Below are 22,703 nucleotides of genomic sequence, written 5' to 3' on the forward strand. Positions count from 1 at the left end.
AATTCTTAGGCTACTCTACAAGTCTCTAGGCAATTTCATCAGTCTAAGCTATAATATTATCTAAAAACCTCTTCTTCAAATAAAATTTTTGCCTACTTCTGGATTGAACTGAGTTTGTACCTCCTATTTTGGGGCCAAGACTCTGCTACAAACTTGGGTATGTTTTTCCCACAACAGATTCTGAGGCCAATATATTAACTCAGGAAAAGGAGTCTTCTTGACTCCAGGTTTGGTACAATTTCTATGGTGCCACCTAGCAGATCCTATCTATCTAGTAGATAGGAAGCTATCTCAGAGGAAAAGACACTAACAGCTGGAGTGATTGAGAAAGGGATTCTTAAGAAGATGGGATATAAGCCAAGACTTGAAGGAAGTCAGGGCAAATAAGAGAATGGGTAGATGTTGGTGCAAAGACACAGAGATGGGAAATGGGGTTGTATGTGAGAAAAAGCAAGAGAGCTAGAATAATTTATGGAGGGGACCATAGTGTACCATGCCTAGAAAGGTAGGAGGGGAACAGGTTATGAAGAGCTTTAAATGCCCAACAGAAGACTTAATATTTGTTCCTGGAGGAACAATAGGGAGCCACTGGAATTTACTGAGTAGCAGAGTGAAATGATCAATAATAGAGTTTAGATAAATTACTTTGGTAGTGAGTATAAAATTGATTCAAGTAGAGACTTGAAGCAGGAAGACCAACCAAAAGGCTATCCCAAAAGTCCAGGCAAAAAGTAATGAAGGATTGAAAGGTGGTGGATGAGTGAAGGAAGAAAAGGTAGCATAAACAATATGAGATATTGTGAAGGGATCAAGATTTGACAAAGGATTAGATATGTGGGGTGAATTCGAGTGAAGAGTTGAAGATGATACCAAGGCTGTGGGCTGGGTGACTAGGAAAATGGTGATATCCTAAACAGTAATAGGAAAACTGTGAAAGGGAAAAGGTTTTGAGTAAAGATAATGGTTTCTGTTTTGAAAATGTTGAGTTTGACATTCAGGACTGCTATGTGGGACGTCCAGTTTGAGATGACCAAAAGGTATTTGGTGGTGCATAACTGGAGCTCAGGATAGAGTCCAAGTCTGGATATATGGATCTAGAAATCATCCACATAGAGATATAGAAGGAGAAAAGAAAATGGTGTAGGCCTGGGCTTTGGGAGACTCCCATTATTAATGGGCATGACCTGAATGAAGCTCTGGAAAAGGAGACTGAGAGTTGTCAAATGAAAGAAGAACCAAGAAAGAGTTGTGACATGATAACCTAGAGAGGAAAATTATGTAGGAAGAAGGCTGCTGTGAGATCAGGAAAGATAAATATTTAGAAAATTCCATTTGTTTTGGCAATTAAGAGATCAATGGAGAGAGCAAGTTTCAGATGTATGAGGTTAGAAGCTAGCTAGACTACAAAGAGTTTCCAAAAGAATGACAGGAGAGGAGTGTAAATGGTTTTCTATATTTAATTTTTTAAATTAACATTTATTTTCTCTCTCTCTCCTTTTGCCCTCCCCAGCAGTTAAACTTTTTTTTTTACAAAATCCTTACCTTCTGCCTTCAGAATCTATACTAAGTATCAGTTTTTTCGGTGTATTATTATTGCTTTATTGATGCTTTCTTTTTTTAAAAAAAACTCATACTTTTTGTCTTAAAATTTAAAAAACGTATATTTGTTCCAAGGGAGAAGAGCAATGAGGACTAGGAAACTGGCATTAAATGACTTGCCCAGGACCACATAACTAGGAAGTATCTGAGGTCAGATTTAAACCCAGGACCTCCCATCTCCAGGTCTGATGCTCTGCACACTAAGCCACCTAACTACTCCTCCATGAGCATGTATTAAGTGCAAATTCTGTGCCAGGCAGTGTGTCATTTGCTGGGAATACAAAACATGTCAAAAAGCCTCCACTCTTAAGAATCTCACATCCTAATGGGGAAGAAAACATGTAAAAATAGCTATGTAGAAATACAATACTTGCAGGATCAAATGGAGATAATTAACAGAGGAAAGGTACTAACTTAATATTAAAGAGGATCAAAAAAGACTTCTTACTGAAGCTGGGATTTTTAGCTATGACTTGAGGGAAGCCAGGAAGTAGAGATGTGAAGGTAAAGCATTTCAGATGTAGTCACTGAAAATGCTCAAAGTCAGGAGATGGTGTGTCTTGTGTAAGAAACTGTAATTAATAGTCAGTAGTCATTAAACATTTATTAAGTTTCAGTTATGAGCTAGGCATTATGCGAAGTAAGCCCTGGGGATTCAAATTAAGAAAAGAAAAACAATTCCTGCCCTCAAGATGCTTACAATCTGAAGAAAGAAGACAATACACAAAAGGAAACTGAGTCACCAGAGGCTATCCCAAGTAAAGCATTATTTTCATGGAGTCAAAAAACAAGCAGAGTAGCTGGTGAGAAACAAAAAGTTGGAAATTCTTAGCCCTAAATAAAGGGAAGGTCTGGGAGGAATTGGGGCTCTACAGTTGAGCCCTCCAATCAAAAGGAAGGTGCCACTAAGAATACTGAGAAAGTATTAAGTATCAAAGCTGAAGCAATCTCCCTGATGGTGAGATTTCTGGTCATGAACTTATCCTAGGAGAAAGCATGATGCTCAAGGAGTCAAAACTGAGCAGAGCAGCTGGTAGGGAATAAAGAGAAGCCAGGAAACCACTCTCACTATGTTATAGAGTATTTGAGGTAATAGAGTAAAGTGGAAGAAAACTGGAAAGACAGAGAAGGGTCCAATTATGAAAGGATTTAATTATTTTTTATTTGAAAATTTTTATTTAATTAATTAATTTAGAATATTTTTCCATGGTTACATCATTTCATGTTCTTTCCCTCCACTTCCCCATCCCAGCCAATGAGCAATTCCACTGGGTTTTACATATGTCATTGGTCAAGACCTATTTCCATATTATTGATATTTGCTCTAGGGTTATCGTTTAGAGTCTACATCCCCAATCATATCCCCATCAAACCATGTGATCAAGCAGTTGTTTTTCTTCTGTGTTTCTACTTCCACAGTTCTTTCTGTGGATGTGAATAGTGTTCTCATAAGTTGAAAGGATTTAATTCTAAACAAGAGATTTTACATTTGATCTTGGAAGTGATAGGGAACCTCTGGAGTTTATTGACTAGAGAGGTGAGGCCCAAGGTTTAGAAGGATCAAGTGTCTCTCCGCTTCCAGACCATACTTTATATAAATCATCTTGACAATGCTTTAAATGGAGGATAGATTTGGAGTAGGAAGAGACTTGAGACAAAAAAACCAACCAGAAAGTTACTGCAGTGGTCCAGATGTGAAGTGGTGAGGGCCTGTACCAATGAGGTGGCAGAGGGGGCATATCTGAAAGATGTTATGAAGGTCAAATTGATAGGATTTGAATATGGGTTTTCCTAACTTTTGGTACAACACTGTGACACCTAAGTGCCTCAAGTAGAAAGTAGATTGTGTAAAAAATAGGCCCCCTATATGTTATCCCTCCTTCTTGCTACAAGACTAATTACCTCCTTTTTTAGTCATACATGTCCTAGATGTCTTTCATGCTGCTTTCTCTCTTGCACATTATGATCTTTGGTAATAATTGCTCATATAAATTTCTATTGACATCTGGGGTACTTGAAATTGTAATCTTTCCAAGATTGTGGTATTCTGTGATTTCCAACTTCATAGCATCCCTGAGAATAGACTCATATTTAAATTATAGGTATTTATCCAGAAAACATCTTGAGATCACTGAAAATATTGTGCAATCTCCGAAATGTAACCCATCTTTTTCCTCCTCTCCCTTCTCCTCCTCTTCAATTCTGTGTCCAGCTCCTTGTCCATAAGTAGAAACTCCCAAGATACATATGAATCTGTGGATTAACTCAATATTCAACTTCATATTATAATTTGGGCAATGTTCTTCATCCACTTTGTTTTTCTTCTTTTGAAGGCTATGCTGACCTTTTTTAGTGCTTATGGCTCTCATTGAAAAGGTCCTGGAACAATAACCAATTCAGTTATCAAACAGGCAATCTTTTACAGACAATTTTCTGCAATAAACCACATTTTCATGGGCACCCAATTGATGGAGTGCCAGAGGAAAAAAAACAAGATCCCACTGTGTATTACTCAATTACCAAAAAACCCATTTGACTTGCTAGAGCCAAATACAACATTAAAAATACCCCTCAAACAAGATGCCTCCCACACAAAATAATAGATTAATAAATAATATTAGTAACAATAATACTTAAAAATAGTGATTTAAGGTTTTCAAAGTGCTTTGGGGGATGAGCCCTATACAAGATTTCAAGACAGAAAGAAGCCACAGAAATAATTGTTTAATAGTCTTCTTAGTATCAACAATTAAGGCATCAAATAGGGAGATATATGCCAAGTGTTTACTAGTATCTCTGGGCATATCTTATTTGAAGTCAAAGTAGAAGAGGTCCTCTTCATGATGAGGTTGTACATGATGCCACTTTTTTTTTCCGGTTTACTTGATCACTTTTATTTTTTCTCACACAATGATATGTTGGCTATTACAATTCTCAGCTTGTAGGATGATTCACAAATTTTGGCATTCTGCTGTTATATGAGAACATTAAGAAAATGTACAAAAATCTTATATAAATTAACTAGATGCACCAATTTACAGATGGTAAATGCAAAGTATTTTGCAACTCAAGGTTGAGTAAATTAGCACCATGACATTGGGGGTAAACAGTGAGTTATGGGAAAAAAATGGTTCCTAAGGCTTGGATACAATATGCATTCCTGCAAGGGAAATAGCAAGATGTAACACACATTTAATAAATTCTTGCAAGCCTTAGGAGAGAAATTCTGCAAGTCAGCTCTTTTAGTTGTTGGGAATCTGATCTTTAGATACTCCCTATATATCTGATGCTTTAGAAAACCAAACTGTACAGCTGATGAGGGCCAAATAACAATTTATATTCATAAAAGCTTTAAGATTTATAAAGTGTTTTGGGGGATGGACATCATGCAAGATTTCAAGACAGAGATCTCTGCCATATTATCAGGTCAATATTTTATAGAAGTTAATGTAGCCTTGGGACAGCCAGGTGGCACAGTAGATAGAGCTCTGAGCTTGGAATCAATAAGACATCTTCATGAGTTTAAATCTGACCTCAGACACTTACTAGCTGTGTGATCCTAGAAAGTCACTTAACTCTGTTTGCCTCAGTTTCTCATCTACAAAATAAGATGGAGAAGGAAATGAAAAACCATTCCAGTGTCTTTGCCATGAAAACTCCAAATGGGGTTACGAAGTTCCAGACATGATTGAAAATTACTAAACTTAGTCTTACATGAGGTGGTCTATATCATGTTTTATTCTTTTATATCAAATTTTAGATCAGGGACAGCTGGGTAGTTCAGTGGTTAGAGAGCCAGACATACTTCCTAGCTGTGTGACCTTGGTCAAAGTGTTAGTCCTTACTGCTCTTCTGTCTTAGAACCAATACTTGGTACTAATTCTAAGACAGAAGATAAGAATTAAGAAATATATATTTGTATCAAAGATATGAACAAATTATGCTAAAATCAATACCAAGAGAACAATTTAATTTAAATGTGAGGTCACATAAGTAAAGGTTCAACAATCTGAAAAGTGTGATATTTATCTAATATAAGACACAAATTTCCCCAAGGATAAGTTTCTTTTCAAAGAAGGCTTATTCCAGTTTTAAGAAGCTAATATAAAGTATATATTTTCCAGGAAGATTTTATACTTTGTGAATACTCATGTAGCAAATGCTATACATAGCTGCTAATGGTTCTTTAAGAAGAATTTGTGATGGCCAGTGGACAGGTCAGCTTCATTATATTCCTACTTGCTGAGTCACAGCTCTGGGAAGGTAGAGAGAAAAGCCAGAATAGAACCACCATTTCAAATGGAATACTTCTAATTCAGGTGAAACAATGATTTTAATTTTCATTCTGTTAGATGCGAGGACTAAGATTTCTTTCTGCATTCTGTCAACAATCCCAGGGTACATGGTGGGACCACCAGATAATATTGTGCTGGCATAGAGATCTTTTTGGATATCAATATCATACACATACTTCATGATAGAATGAAAAGTGGTCACATGAGTGCTTCAGGATTCCATTCCCAGAAAGGATGGCCTTTGGATTCCTGAACCTCCCATTGCCCACGATGATCATTTGACCATCAGGAAACTCATAATTCTTCTCCAGGGAAGAAGATGAAGCAGCAATGGTCATCCATAGCTCAAAGTCCAGAGTAATATAGCATGGCTCCTCCTTGATGTCATAATTTTCCTTTCGGCTGTAGTAGTGAATAAAGCTCTGTCCTCTTTCTGTCAGTATCTTCAAGAAGTCATGGCCAGTCAAATCTAGTTAAAGGTCTCCCCTCTTCACCTTCCTCCTTTAAACTTCCTTTTGTATATTGTCTTAGATTATAAACTCCTTTGAGGGCAGGGATTGTCTTTTCTTTTCATATTTGTGTTTCTAGAACTTAGCACGCACAGTGCCTGGACATCAGAGACATTTAATAATTTTTAAAAAAATCACACTGTGCGTTTTAAAATGGCAATTTCCCTACTGGAGCAAGGGGTTCAACTGGCTACCCTGGCTACCTTCCTTTCCCTACCTTTCCCTCCATTTTCACCATCAACAACACTAAGTATTGCTTCAAGGAAGAAAAGTAGTAAGGGCTAGGCAAATAGGGTTGCCCAGGGTCTAATTTGAACTCAGGACTTACTGTCTCCAGGTCTGGCTCTTTATCCACTGAGTCATCTGCCTGTCCTTTATTAAATGTTTGTTGTCTGAATTCAGAGATTCCCTATATGAAGATGACATATTGATTATTGTTAGCCCTGAAATACTACAGAAAAACATACAAGCTGGCAAAAATGGTCAACAGTCCTGTTCTTGCCTTCACTATGTGTATTTTACAACACTGTAGGAAGGGTCTGAAAGCAACAATTTAACAGTCTGGAATGCACTTCCAAAGCTGCCAATTTGTGTTTCCATTTTCATTAAGGGGGTGAAAAATTGAACAGCAACAAAAAAAGAAATGCCTGTTTCCAAATTCCAGTCAACCTGTCCACTAAAAAAGACTTGAGTGCTAGTATCACCTTCTCAGCTCATCTTTGAGTCAAGTCAGTAAGCATTTTTAAGCTCCTATTATGTACCAGACACTATAAATAAAAAGTCAAAAACCAGCCCTTGCCCTCAGGGAGTTTACAATCTAATCAGAGGAGACAACATTCAAACAACTGGGACATACAAATAAGACAGAAGTGGGATAACCAGGAGTTAATCTACAAAGGAAAAAGCACTAGTATTAAGAGAAAAGGCTTTTTGAGGAAGACTAGGTTTTAGATTCAAAAGAAGAAGCCCTGGGGCATAGGCTGTTCTGGTACTCACTAAATTTCCTTTCCCTCTGGTCTGTTTTCTGGCTTTGTCTTGTCCCTGTGTCAGGTACCAATCTCAGGATGCTTTTACTTTTCAACAGTCACTTAAGTGCTGTGCATTGTGTTAGGCAAAGAGGATAGAAAGGCACAGATCCTCTTGGATTTAAGGAAGAACAGTTCTAACCATCGCAAGGGCACTAAGGGCAGAGATGTAGACTGTGAACTATGAATTACCCAGTGTGGGAGGTGGCTAAGATGCTTTGAGATCCAGCCTGGACAAGGTCAGAAAGCCAATAGAGAAAAATCAGGGAGAAAAAAAAGACTCATATTACCAAAGACATCAGGAAGACAGAAACTCAAAAACCTTGAACATAAGCAGATAAACCAACATATTAACAGAAGGAAGTATAGCTTCGAGATCTAGTAAACAAAATAAGGCATTTATGTGCACAAAGATACTTGTGCGTGAAAGAGATTTAAGTGGAATAGTCGATGCACAGAGACAGACCCTGGGTCCAGTGGCACAAAAAATTGTTACATCTGGAGACTTCCTCAGCTGCATTGGATGGCTGTGTTGTCCTTTGTGCTCCAACACGCCCTGAGCACTCCACAGTGCTTTGCTGCGTCGCCATCTCAGCCATTGAACCTTCTTATTGGTTTCTTCTGTCTGTTCAGCCGAAGCAGTCTTCACATGCTGGGTGAGCAAGGCCCTGGTTCACCAGGGGTCGATGACTTGATGGCTACCCTCACAAGGTTTAGCCGGCCTGTTGAAGCCGTTGCCCGGGGTGTGGCTGCTGCCGCATGCTAGCAGCTACTGGGAGCCACAAGTGAGAGCTGGGTGTCAGGTGGGGGTCAGAGGCTGGAGAGCTGCCCTAGGAGGGCACGACAAGCCCTCCATACCAGAGATACTACCCCTCCCTCAACACTCCATACACCTAAATTCTGTAAAACAAAGGAAAACGATCTTTTAATGAGAAGGAAGATGCTGTGGATTTTGAGGAGAATATGGAACCACAGCATATAAGTTGTGTGGCCATTATGTGGCCAAAATATTTAAGCTTCAGCTTCAGGATTTGACCTTCCAGTGAATAGTCTGAATTAATTTCTTTACGTATTGACTGACTTGATTTCCTTGCTGTCCAAGGGATTCTCAGAAGTCTTCTCCAGCACCACAACTCGAAGGCATCAATTCTGCACATTCAGCTTTCTTTTCAGTCCATCTTAGCATAAGTGGGAATTTGCTGAGGACTGATTGACCCCTAAGAAGTCCAAACAAGAAATGAGAATTATTAGAGCAAAATTAATAGCCTACATAGCAAAAATAATGAGCAGAATAGAAAAACTAAAATCTAGAATGGCAATTCTTACCAAAGAAATAAGAGATAGCAGATTGAGAATGCAAATATACAGAAGGAAAGGGCAATCTAGAAGAAGAAAAGTAAAGACTAGTAACAGTAAAAGAATATATGCTCACTGTACAAGCAAAACATGCTGGTTATAAAGACAAGTGATATTAGAACCCACATAAGAATCACAGGTCTTTCAAAAGAAGATGATGAATCAAAAATCCTTAGCAGCAAATAATAGAACAGAACTGCCCAGTATTTCTGAATATATAAAATGAAATACCAACAAAAATAATTCATAACTCACCTCAAGGAAAGAAAAAACCCAGGCTGCAAACTTGAAGACACATGACGGTTAAATTTAACAATTTAATTTCAGAAACAAGTTCTGCAAGCAATTAGGATTGTCTTTTGCTGTGTGATAAGCTCACTTCACCAGCTCCTCCAAAGTTCTTTTGTTTACAAGAATGTCAATGTGGATATAATTCAGCTCCTTCAACATTGTGTTTTCTTGTGGATCACTGGACAAGAAGTTCACATTTAGAGTACCAATAGCCAAATTAAAGTTTCTACAGTCTAAAATCAGTGCCAATGATGTGAGCGTGTCGATCTTCTGAGTAAATGTGGCATATAATCAGAACCATTCTTGTCAACAGAGCAGCACCAGACAATAAGGGAGTCTAAAGGATTTTTGTGGGTAGAAAAAAAATGTCTTTAGAATTGGAAAAATAAGAAAATTGAAATTGCTGCTCTTATCAGAACTGATATCTTGAGTGGAGGGGCCACAGAGGAGTACTTCTCTTTCAGGTTCAGAGGTGACCCACATTAGAGAAGATGTGCTAGAGTAGAGCAGCTGCCCTAACTGTGCCACTACTCATAATAGCAGAACAATGACTGAAAGATAGAATGAGGGTTGTGGGCAGTGATGGTTCAGAAATCAATCCTGCTTAACAAGACCTGAGAAACAGGAGAAGCCCCTCAGAGGATGAGTCCACCCTTAGAACTACAGACATTGATGGGGGGAAATCAGAACCCACTGTCAGGCATCCAACACCAAAGATAAATAACAACCACCTTTAATAGCTGATGTGTACGGAGCCTTTTAAGTTTTGCAAAGTACTTTATATATTTTTATCTTACTTGAGCTTCACAACTACTCTGTTAGGTAAGTGCTATTATTGCTGTCATTTTACAAATGAGAAATATGAGATTCAGAATAGTTAAGGTCCTCTGCTTAAGGAAATGCTGTTAGTAAGTGCCTACGGACCTCTACCTCTGAGTCTTTCTTCTTAACTCCATCCACTTATCTGCTGTGCCCCCTCCACCCTTAGTTGAGATTGTGGCAAAAATAATTTAGGTCCTCCTGTTGCTAAGGCTGTTGCAGCTGCCAGAACTCCAGAGGAGATGCTGCCATTGCTATATCCTGGGAGGCTAGGGAGCTAATCCTCTGGTTCTCTTGGTGGGCAGTGACTCCTGGAGCCAATCAGCCCTCAGCAATCTCCCACTTATGCTAAGGTGGACTATAAAGAAAGCTGAATGTACAGAATTGATGCCTTCAAATTGTCGTGCTGGAGAAGACTTTTGAGAGTCCCTTAGAAAGGAAATCAAATCAGCCATTACTTAAAGAAATTAATCCAGACCATTCACCAAAAAGTCGAGTCCTGAAGAGGAAGCTTAAATACTTTGGCCACATAATGAGAAAATGGGATTTATTGGAAAAGATCCTGATGCTGGAAAAGATTGAATGGGATGGCAGAAGTTGAGGTAGATAAATAGTGTCATGGAAACAATGAACATGAACTTGGACAGATTTCGAGACATAGTGGAGGACAGAAACATCTGGTGTGCTGTAATTCATGGGGACACGAAATGTCAAATATGACTGAACAAGGTCATACATCAGTCCCAGAGGTATATTGCCCAGTGGCAAACCCCCAAAGGCACTTTGTGGGTAGGGTTGGTGTTGCATTCATTAATGGATAAATGAGAGATTGAAGGAATGAATGAAAAAGCATTTGTTAAGTATTTTCTGTGTGTCAGGCACCATGCTAAGAACTAGGGATTTGAACACAGGTCTACCTGACCACAGGTCCAGTATTCTATCCACCACACCACTTAGCTGCTGTATTTAAACATCATGAATAGTGGAAAGAGACCTGGATTATAGCATAAAAGAACCTGCATTCATTAGAACATCAAGCATACTTTTTAATAGGGGAAGACAACACACAGGAGGAGGAGGAGGAAGAGCCAAAGAGGAATGTTTTGAATATGAAGTCAGAGGAAATGGTAAATGAAGTCATCAAATGACATGCCATTTTCCAAGGAATAATTTCTTATGCAGTAGGCAAGATAGAAGATGTTTTTTATAGAATGGAATCCCAGGGGCTAGATTTAAATTTTGGCTTTGCATTCATTTTTAACCTGTTTAACCTTGGGCAGGTTATAAAGGTTAATCTCTAAGGTTTTGTTTAATCAACTCTAAAATTAAAGGGTTGAATTTGATTATAAGGTCTCACCCTGCTCTACCTCTTATAATTGTGTGGCTTTTTCTCTTTCCCATCTTATACCTTTACACTCTGTCCCACCTCTTTCTCCAGGCTGCTCTTTTGTGATTGCTTTCTCTTTGCACACTTTTTGGTATTTCACTTAACCAGATTTCTCCTAGACATTGTGAAAATGTTGTGAGTGCTTCTGGAAAGGAATCCATACCATCTCTGGAACTTGACTAGATAATGTTTAGGCTCTCTTTAGTCTAGGAGCCATCCTTTACATTTGAATAAATAAATACATGCACTTTATTTTTATTTTTTTCCTTTTAAACATTATTTTATTTGGTCATTTTCAAACATTATTCATTGGGGAAAAAAAGATCATTTTCTTTTCCTCCCCCCTCCCACCACCCCTCCCATAGCTGACGCGGGATTCCACAGGGTATTACATGTGTCCTTGATTTGAACCCATTTCCATGTTGTTGGTATTTGCATTAGGGTGTTCATTTAGAGTCTCTCCTCAATCATATCCCTTCAACCCCTGTAGTCATAATGCATGCACTTTAAAGAAGGAAATGACCCAGTTAGTCACTCCTTTCGCTATTTGGAGACTGGATGTTGTCTCTGCTTGCTGAAGAGGTTGGCCAGGATGTTTGGGGGGGTGGTGTTAGCTTGACTAAGAAGGTACACTGAGTATCCCACAACTAACTGGATCTTATGTGCATTGGGATTGTTAAAGGGGCTAATGTGCTCTTCTTTTCCCAACATTCTATTTGGATATTATGTGCCAGGACTGAACATCTTAAACTAGTTTATTGCTATTGGTTGTTATTTTATTTTATGTTATGTCTTACCACCACCCCCTCCCACATCCACCCCGCTTTCATGTTCTTTGGAGTAACAAGCATGCCAGCCTTTCCAAGCTCACTCTCAGTCCAAAGCATGACAGCATCAGGCAAATTCCCAACTGAGCCATGAAATGAGATCATTTTTAAGCCAAAGAATGATGCTGAATTTGGAAACCAGATTAAAAACTTGCTCCTTTTTTTTTCTGTGAGAGCTCTGAAATACCAGTCCTCTACTTACTTTGGTCTAAAGCTAGAGGGATTCAATTTCATTTCAGTAAGGTGGGTATAAGAGTCTTATTCTATACCAGGGTACCAAGGAAGCCTATACCTAACAGTTTTCTGTCTCATTAAGGGAACATGAAGAAATGCAAATCTCATCTTTATTTTATGTCCCTGGGCTGCAGCAGCACTGGATTGGAGGGAAATATATTTCTGGTGCCTTTCTGGGTTCCTGAAATGCCCTGTGGCAAACTCCCAGAGGCACTTTGTGGAAAAGGTTGGTGTTGCATTCATTAATGGATAAATGAGAGATTGAAGAAATGAATGAAAAAGCATTTATTAAGTACTTACTATGTGCCAGACACTCTGATAAGAACTAGGGATACAAATATATGTGAGCAAGATAGTTCCTGTCTTCAAAATGCTTGCTTTCTACTAGGGGAAGATAATGCATAGGCAGAGTAGAAGCTAGGAAAAAATGTTTTAAACAGGAAGTGAAAGAAAATGGTAAGTGGAATCAGTCCCAGGAAAAATAATGTTGATTTTATTTGGTCTAAAATTTTCATTTTCGTTCTATGAACCAATGAAAGGGAAGGAGGAAGGGAGATGAATTCGATAAAAAACTTAGGATAACTTGTGTGGAAATTTGCTGTAACACATTATTGGTAATAAATTAATTAATTTTTAAAACTACATAGGAAGATATGACCATCTGAAAAAAAACACTACCAAAGTAGAAATAATAAAGGGCCCTCAATGGAAGCAAGATTGTAATCTAGGGTTCTTCATAGCATTGGAGTACTGGGTCTCCATGAGGAACAGGGGAATTTAAATACTTTGAGGAGACAGCCTCATGAAGGAGGTAACTAAATTGGTCTACATTACAACCCAAAATTCACTTAGGGAAGGGCAGCAATAGCTGGAGGGAATCATATAATCAGCCTTCAGGCAATTCGTGGCTCTGGGCAAGATCAGTTGATGGTCAGAAGCATAGGCAGCTGATGTCAGCTGCTGAATTCAACAATATGCTCATTTTACTGTAAGTGTGCACTCACCCACAGGCACATGTATTTGTGGCTATATATTTTTAATATTCATATGTTTATATGTGTAGCATGTCTAGGAACCACCCTCCAACTTGAATACTCAGGTTGGTTCCCTAGGAGGTGACTTTGCCCAACAGGAAGCAAGTCCAGGAAGACCAAGATACTTTGGGGGTCCCCACTGGCACATTTATCCTTAATAATTAGCCAGAGGACACAAATAGCTAAAAGCAAAAGCATTTACTGGGGCATCATCATAAGAACAGTATATACAAAACATCTCCTCCATAAATCTGAGGCACATTCTTCTAAAAATACAAGCTGTATTGGTGAGGAAAATGGGCATACACACTAGCAGAGAAATTCCAACATACAGAACATATAGCCAAAGTATCTCACACCTCCTAGCTTTGGGACCCAAACATCCTTTATTTTATCATGATGTTCTCATGCTGTTCCTGCTAGGCACAACATCTCTACTAGGCTCTTATGATCTTCTCATGTTTATTTCCTGCTAGGCACAGTTTCTCCCCTTGGGCAAGTAGCAATGCTGTAAGACACCATGACTGATGGAGTGAGGAAAATTTTCTCTCCAAGATAAAAAAAAAAGTGATTTCTTCTAAACAACTGGGTTCTTCTTGAATGGCTCTTCCTCTTCTCTATTGCCAGAACTCACACTCCTTAGAACTGTTCCTGCCTCAACTCACTTCCTCAGGAGTCCCTTCCTTTTTAAGAGACAACTAGGGACATAGCTAAAACTTCTTGAAGAACCTCTTCACTCCCAAAAAGAGTAGTACACTTGAGTGAAAACACTTCTTTATATTTAACTGAAGACCACAGCACCTCATTGTTTCTGTTATCTTTACAGTCTATCATTTTACTAACTGGGGGGGGGGGAGAGAAATGGATTTAGTCCAAAGTCAATTCCTTTTCCCCCCATCAACCCTTCACTGCACTTTCTCTGAATTTAACATTTGTTTAACTTCCAGAAAATCAACTAGAGTTTCTAAAATTTGGAAAAATTTGGAAGAGGATTTGAATCCACATAATTACAAATGCTAAGAGGTTGAAAAGATCTCAAGAAAAATCATTTTTTCATACTCAGAATTCTAGGTAGCTCTAGTGACCTGGGGCTACTTGGCATTGTACTTCCAAAGATGAAGGTGTGGAAGATTGCCAATGTAAAGACATGGAGATAGGAATGAATGTCACACATGTGAGGAAGATTCCAAATGAGAAACCAAAGCTTAGACCATTCAGAACAAAAGTACATATTTCATCTTTCTTAGAACTCATAGAATTCACATTTCATAGAATTCATCCCTAGCTTAAAGCATTCCAGATGTGATAGGTTTATTAATCACTGAGGTCCTGGCTTTGATGTTCCCGTAAAAGATTGGAAAAGGGTTGCCTGATATGAAAGACAAGAGACCTCTGTGTGAAGAAACTGAGACATAGGAACAGGTTTCATATGCTTGCCTTGCATAGTCATATAATCAAAGGAATCAAAATGACTTGTTTTTCCTAGTAGGATATAAGCTCCTTGAGGGTAGAGACTGTTTTGTTTTGTTTTGTTTTTGCCTTGCAAATAGAGTGTCTAATAACTGTATGAATTCAATTGAATTGAACTTAAAGGTCATCTAAGCATTTTACTGATGAAAAAAACTTAAGCCCAGGCACTCTTTGCCCCTTACCAACAGCCTGTTTCCCATTATGGCAGATTATGATAGATAAAGGTACTATCTGTCTGGGACCCTTTTATTGAATCACAATTGAGAAAATACATCCTACCAATTAGAACTGACCAAGGGTGAAATGAGTGGCCGCAGGAGGTGATAGATTCCTTGTTCCTAGAAGTTTTTAAATAAAGGCTGTTTGACTACTGGCCAGTGATGTTATATCACAGATTATTGTTTCAATGACAGATAAACTTCGATCACCACTAAGGTCCTTTCCAACTTTGTGACTATATAAAAACCCTTTGCTCCTCAGGCTCAGGAGATGGAGGATAGACCTGGAAACAGGTAGATCTGGGTTTAATATGACCTCAGATACTTCCTAGTTGTGTGACACTGGGTGAGTTGCTTAATCTCTGATTGCCCGACAAAAGGATCCACTGGATCTGCTGGAGAAGGATATGGCTAACCCCTCTAGTATCTTTGCCAAGAAAACCCCATGGGTATGGTCATTGAGGTCACCAAAAATCAGACAAGATTGAACAGCAGCAAATAACCCTGATCATATCTCAGGTCTGGTCCTAAACCCCTCCAGAATCATGATTTTGCTACATCCTGTGATTCTCTTTTTGTAACCCATATTCTTCTATAGCTTAAGTGTATTTTTATTTTAACACTCATTGACATCACACATTCCATTACTATTTGCCAAAATGTTGTCATGTCTATGCTATTTCCATGGTTTGGGGGAACAACAGGACACAGTACTTGAAACCAAGATTGTCCTAGAAAATCTTGGATAGGTGAACTCATAGCCAGGGGTATTTGTAATCTGTATTGTGTTCAGGATCATGTATGTTAGTCCAAATGTATTATAAAGTATCTCCAGGGCAGAGACTTTGCCATATACTCCTTCTTCTGTTTTAGAACTGAGCAAGTCATATTGATTCAATTCAGCAAACATTTATTAAATGCCTCCTTTATACAATGCCCTGACCTGGGACATCCATGAGATACAAAGTTTAGATGAGACCCAGGAACTGTTCATGTGGACTTACAGCAAAGAAGAAGGAAATGATCAGTGCACAGATGAGTGTCAATTCACAAAGAGCTGTCAGTGCACACACTATAACACTCAGTCAACAGGCATTTATTAAGTCCTAAGGATATGGAAAAGGGCAAAAACATGATTTGTTCTCTCAGGGAGCTCACCTATATGTGAAGATTAAGGGGAGAACTGGTTATTACTGGCTGGGAAAAGGAATGGGAAGTCTTTACATAAAAAGTAGCATTTGTTTGGGGTCTTAAAAATAGATTTTATTTATATCTTTAAAAAAAACAACCTTTACCTTCCATCCTAATCACTTCTAAGACAGAAGAGAGAGGCAAGGTCTAGGCAATTGGGATTAAGTGACTTGCCCAGGATCATACAGCTAGGAAGTGTCTAAGGCCAGAAGTGAACCCAGGTCCTCCTGACTCCATCTGTGGATCTCTATCCATTGAGCCACTTAGCTGCCCCTAATGAAACATTTTAAAATAAAGATAAGTAGGAAAGAAATTAGAGCACGGAAGATAGTTTAGAAGGGGATATATATGTGTGCATACATATATATATATATATATATAATCAGAGTATCATTAGTATAATTATTATTATTAGAAAGGAATAAGCACTTATTAAGAGCCTACAATGTGCCAGGCACTGTGCTTAGTGCTTGACAAATCTTTTCTTGCTCGATCCTTATAACAATCTTCAGAGGTAGATGCTATTATGATCTTTATTTTGCATTTGAGGAAACCACAGCAAACAGAAGTTAAATGACTTTCCCAGGATCAAATAGCTAGTAAATATCTGAGGTTGAATTTTAATTCAAGTCTTTTTGACTCCAAAATCTGGTGCTCTGCCTATTGCGCTCACGCTCAAGAAAACTGCCCCTCTTATGTTAAAGTTCACTTAAAAAAACTAGTTATAACAGAGATTTTGTTTACTTATTTTCTATTCCTTGCATAATACTTCATTTTTCATGTTTGCCAATTCCTAATAAAAAGGAGAATTAAAATGCCAAAAAGCAAAAAAATAATAATAATAATTAAGTGGTTAGTGGGAATAGAGAAGATCTTAAAATCTGTATGTATTATGTAATATGTATTAAGACCCCTTTGTACTATAAATTTGTGGTAGATGGATTTCATTACTTTCTTCATTATTGCTTAACTAACTGGGAAAATATAATAAAATGCAAAATACAGTTATTAAGCTCCTACTATGTGGGAGACACTATGCTAAGTGTTGGAATACAAAAAGAGGCAAAAGACAGTCTTTGCCCTCAAGAAGCTTACAATCTCGTGAGAGAGACGACATATAAACAAATATATACAAAGCAAACAATAAGTGAGAAATAAGGGAGAGAAAGTTCTAGTATTAGGAGATTGGGAAGCCTTTCATTAAAAGAAGAGAAGAGAGAAACCCAAAACCAATTGGTAGGAATTACCCAGGCATGAAGATTGTCAGATCAGGAATGGTGAAAGGCCTGAGGGTAATGGTGATTCTAGTGAATCATTAAAATGATAGACTGTCTGTGGAAACAAGTAATGCCAGAGCTGGGGTACATGGACTGAGGTAATAGGAAAGGACTGTGCAACCAGAGACCATAATAAGGGAGAAGGGCCAATTTTGTGTCAGGTAGAGGTGAATGGAAGAAGTAGAAAACTTTGGCAGAAGAAAGTAAGTTCCTTGAAGCCAGGAATTGTTTCTTTTTTTTATTTTTATAACCCTGATACCAAGCACAGTGTTTTGAATATAAATACCATTACCTATATATATAGAAGTTTATTCACATATATATTTATATATTTTCCAAGACATTATTTCATAAATGTGGGGAGCTTCCAGTATGAGAATTCTCTCCACCATTGATGATCAGTAATTGATCCTAATTTATAATCTTTAGAGGGATGCCTGAAGCAGTGAGGGATGGAGAGATAAGGGGAATTGCCTGTGATCACACTGCCATTACATTTTGGAGGCAGAACTCAAACCCAAGTCTTCCAGACCCCAAGATTCCTTCATGTTGCCTCTCCCAGCAAACACTGAATAAATACTTGTTAAATTAAATTAGAGGCTATGTCATTTGACATAAAGGTGAGACTGAAAGTATAAGCATGCCAACGTGTGTATTGTTGGGAGCTGTGGAGACATCCTCCTGAGATATCTACCTAAATTTCTTCAGATTTATTTAGGAGTTTTATCTCATGCCATCCCAAACTAAATGCTTGAATTATTAGAATGGGAGAGGGGATCTGGAGGGGGGGGGGGAGGAATTCTACTTCCCCTTTGGAAGACTAGAAAACATTCTATTACCATTTAGCTGAACATATTGACCAGCCATTCCTTTCCAATATTTCTCCCACTTCAAACAATGCTGTAGGATTGTGAGAGAATGAGTAGGAAAGCTATGCCTGCCTGTCTATTCTTTACTGGTTTTATTAAACTTCATGCTGTATAACCCAACATTTTTGACAAGGGACCATTTCAGAAGCAAGAAAATCCCCAAGGGAAAGAACAATCTCCTCTTTGTCTGGGCAACTCTGACATCCAATCTGTGAGCTTTTGTTGGTAATCAGATACAACCCGGACACAAACTCCTCCTTGTCCACACCTCAGCAGGGCTTTGTCCTTAGCTGCTGATGGATCAAATCCATCACATATTGATTGATTGACAAGTGTGGACCCAGCACTAACTTGACAATAGACCCTCCTGGCAGGTATCATTTCCTCCACATATATCCATGCGTCTCCCCTTGCTCCTCCCCAATCTCCTTTTCAGGTCACCAAAATCCCTACAAGAGGCTTTGATGAGAAAGCATACCTGGCCTCCAAGCTGTTAAAGGCCGGAGAGGACCCCTACAGGCAACATGCCTTCAACCAGCTGGAGAGCGACAAGCTAAGCAGTGACCGCCCCATCCGGGACACCCGCCATTACAGGTATCAGCAGGTCCTCCTCCTTTCCCACATCAGTTCTGATAGCTGAGACCCCACACACTTTTGCTTTTGGACTTTAATTCTCTATTTGGGGAAGGGAGATTTGGGAAAGTGGTATTCTACCACTGACCAGTATTTAAGTGGGAGAAAGACATCTGAAAGAGAAGAATTGAAAGTCCAGCCCAAGGGTCTAGGAAGGACTATTAGTCTATATTTACTTAATTTTCTTTCTATCACCTTTATTTTAAGAAAATTCCATCTCCCCCCTCCTTTTCAACTATGTTAAGAAGCCCTTAGTAAAGTTTCTTGTGTAACTTTTATTTATTAATATCTAATACATTCAAATTATAGACCACGCCATTCTCTGTGATAAGTATTATCATATCATAGGATGTTAGGACTAAAAAAGAGCTTAAAGATTGCTTATTTCACTTTATTAAAAATTTTTGATGCCTTTTATCTTTATATTAGAATAATTTTCCACCCATCCTCAGACTGAATTCTTCTTAGTGACCAAAAAAAAAAAAAACCCAAAAAACCCACACACATACAAATTAAGAAAACCATCTAATACAGAAACCTTATCTTGATGATATATATAACATTCCACCCTAATAGTTCCCTATCTTTCTGCTGTGAAGGAAAATGTATTCCATTATCTCTCTTCCAGGACTTTCATTAGTTTTTCATTTATTCAGAGATGAACTTCCCAACCTGTTCATTTCAGAGGAAAATAAGACTCAGAAGAAGGCAGTGATTTGACTAAAGGTCATGACTGAGGTCTCCTATTTTCCAATCCAGTGCTCTTTCCATTATATTCTCTTCTCTTCTCATAGCTAAATCATTCAATCCAAGCAAGAGGCCAAAGGGTTAGAGGCCATCCATCATCAACCAGAGCTATGTTAGTTCAGAGTAGGGCAGGGGAGGATAAAAAATATTAAGCATCCAATCAGTTCTACAACCTGGGGTGCAACTCATAGGGAAACCAGAGTGGGAACACTATGCAACAAAACTCTGCCCACAGCCAGTAGAAATGAGCACACTGGACTAGGCATTATTCCTGGCTGCACAATTCACAGTGTTTCCTCTTGGTCAAAAGTTAGCAGCCTATGACAAATGAGATGATTTTGGAGGAAGGGAGGCACAACCTGATCCTGGCAAATCTATTAATTAGTTGCTCTCTCTTATTCATTTCCATTTCCTCCTCCATGGCCCTAAACATTTTCCCCAAACTGTAGGAGTTCTTCCTCACCTCCATTCTTGCTCTCAGATGCCTATTCCTCAAACTCTATACTCAATTGTTAGCTAATAATTAGTGTGATTGGATAGGATCATGAATTTAAAGGTGGAAGGGCCCTTTGAGTAATCTAGCCCAACCCCTTTATTTTATAGTTGAGGAAACTGAGGTCTAGATAGGTTAAATGACTTACCCAAAGTCAACTACTTATTGCAGAATGGTGATTTTAACCCAAGTGAGGAAGGCAAAATTCTACCAAGGCAAACTTGGTTATGTCCTCAGGTTGATGGGAATTAAGAAAGCATTCTGGAATGAATATCTGACCTCAAAGATGGTTGCAGCTCAAAAGAAATTCAGGGGGAATGTGACATGGGGTGGGAGGGGAATCTTCCATTTTTATATATCCACACAAGACTAAGAGACATACCAAAGGAAGGGTCAGAACTTTCATGGATGGAGCTTGAGAGAAAATGGGCTATTCTTGCACGATTTTCCTGTCTCAGAGACTAGGTGATGGAAAAACAATGGAGAAAGATGAGTAAATTCTGAATATAATCACTAGACTGAAAACTTTGAGGTCTTGCTCTGAAACTGAATGATATGCTTCTTCTCTAGCAAACCATTGCTTGCCCTCTGCTTCTTCCTTCTTACAATTCCCTAGTTGGTAGAAAGATACTTGGAAAATGTTAGGAAGATAGACACCAAATTTTCCTACTCCATTACAATTCATGATTTGCTGTGTTCTTGCCACAAATCAAAGTCCCACCCACTACTATCCCTAATCATCTTTTATCCCCTCAAAGAGAATTATTTTTTAAAATATGTGATTATTGATACCTTTCATTTTTCTATTGCCCAAGTTTCTTTCCATATCACTTGCCCTTCACTACTTCCAGAGAGTTATCCTTCTTACCTCAGGGTCCATAAACTTTTTTTAAAGAATACATTAGTAATTGCATTTCAGTATGATAAGTTGCACTTGTAATTCTATCCATTTTACTTTATGTATCTAAAAAAAGGCTCCTGAGAGGGGGTACATAGGCTTCACCGACTGCCAAAGAGGCCCATGACACAAAGCAGGTTAGGATTGCTTATAGCCCAGGGATCTGGGCCACAGAAGAATTTTATGAAATAAGTTTAAGAAGAATTCACAAAGAAAAAGAAAAGGAAGAAGAAAAAAGTCAAGCAAAACTGATCAATACATAGGGAAAATTTGTCACTATGTGTACTATTTTGCACCTGCAAATCACACCATCAATGCACCTCTGCAAAGGAGAAGGGAAAGGGGGAGTTATTTAAAGTGGCACAGGATTTCTCCTATGGGGCTTACATACTAGAAGAAGACTCTTGCCTTCCTGGCTCAGGCCCCTTTTTGTAATAGAAAATGAGCTCAAAAATTGTTATAAGAAGTTGCTGTCACTTTAATGAATTCTATAATGAAAAAAATAGTACTAGAAAAAAAAAGCAATTGCAATAAAGAGAGCCCATAAAAATGTAGAAGCAATTTTCTCATTGGCCTAATGAGAAAGTAAATGCAGTTACTGAAGAAGGGGAAGAAAAAGCAATGAGGAACAGAAAAGAATGAATTGTTTTTATTCTTCTTGGAAGTAAGGAGTACAAACCTGAGACGTGTAGTTAGTCAAGGCAGGCTACCATGTGAGTGGAAAAGCCAGAGATTCCTTTTGGAATGGCATTAGGAAGGGCTGGGTTTTTTAGTGTTTTGAGCTGAAGTTATATATTCAGGAGTACTCTGTATTTGGATATGTTACTCTCTATCTCCCTCACTCTAATACTGGGAGGCACTGTGGTGTGCTAGGCCTGATGTCAAGAAGGCCTGGGTTCTAAACCTGCTTCTGATATTTACTAGAAGGGTAACCAGGGGCAAATAATTTAACTGGATCGTCAGTTTTATCCTCTATGGAATGGGGATAATACTACCTGTAGCAATTATCCAATAATAGTTATGAGACATAAGTGAGTAAATATATTCAAAGTGCTGGGAAAACTTAAAAACAACATGTAAGTATCAGCTACTATTGCTAACCTTAACCACTGCAGTCAATATAGCACAAAAGGATGAAAAGAAGGACATGGTTTATATGTAAAGGGTGCAGACCCTGTACGGGTGTTCACTCAGGGTTCTTACCTGTACCACCAAACTTTCAATGAGGGTGAAGTAGAGAAATTAGAAATAGGAAACAGAGATTTTTTTGATTCAAAAGTCAGTAAGCTTTCATTAAGTGCCTAAACTGTTCAAAGACAGGCAAAAGATTATTCCTGCTCTGGAGGATCTCACTGTCTAATGGGAAAGAGCAAAAGACTCTCAGGAGTCATTAAATATACTCTACTGTCCTTTGTTTAGCCCCTTTAAGGAATCTCAGTTTATAGTCAAGCATGGTAGGGAATGCCTGTAGTTATGGGGAGGCTGAAGCTGGAGGATCAATGGAGCTCAGAGCTACCATGGACAAAGTCAG

The 22,703-nt window shown here is 38.5% G+C and overlaps 1 protein-coding gene across 2 annotated transcripts in view; it reads left to right on the plus strand.

Annotated features, from left to right (window-relative positions):
• The window catches only part of GALNT16 (polypeptide N-acetylgalactosaminyltransferase 16), a 131,939-nt gene that overhangs the window by 72,166 nt on the left and 37,070 nt on the right, over positions 1–22,703 (plus strand). For both annotated transcript variants that reach the window (XM_001378625.5, XM_056810949.1), the window contains exon 2: positions 18,838–18,995. In XM_001378625.5, coding sequence (XP_001378662.2) covers positions 18,838–18,995 — 158 coding nt within the window. The remainder of the gene's footprint in view (positions 1–18,837; positions 18,996–22,703) is intronic.

Source organism: Monodelphis domestica, chromosome 1, assembly GCF_027887165.1.
Source record: "Monodelphis domestica isolate mMonDom1 chromosome 1, mMonDom1.pri, whole genome shotgun sequence".
Classification (NCBI taxonomy): Eukaryota; Metazoa; Chordata; class Mammalia; order Didelphimorphia; family Didelphidae; genus Monodelphis; species Monodelphis domestica.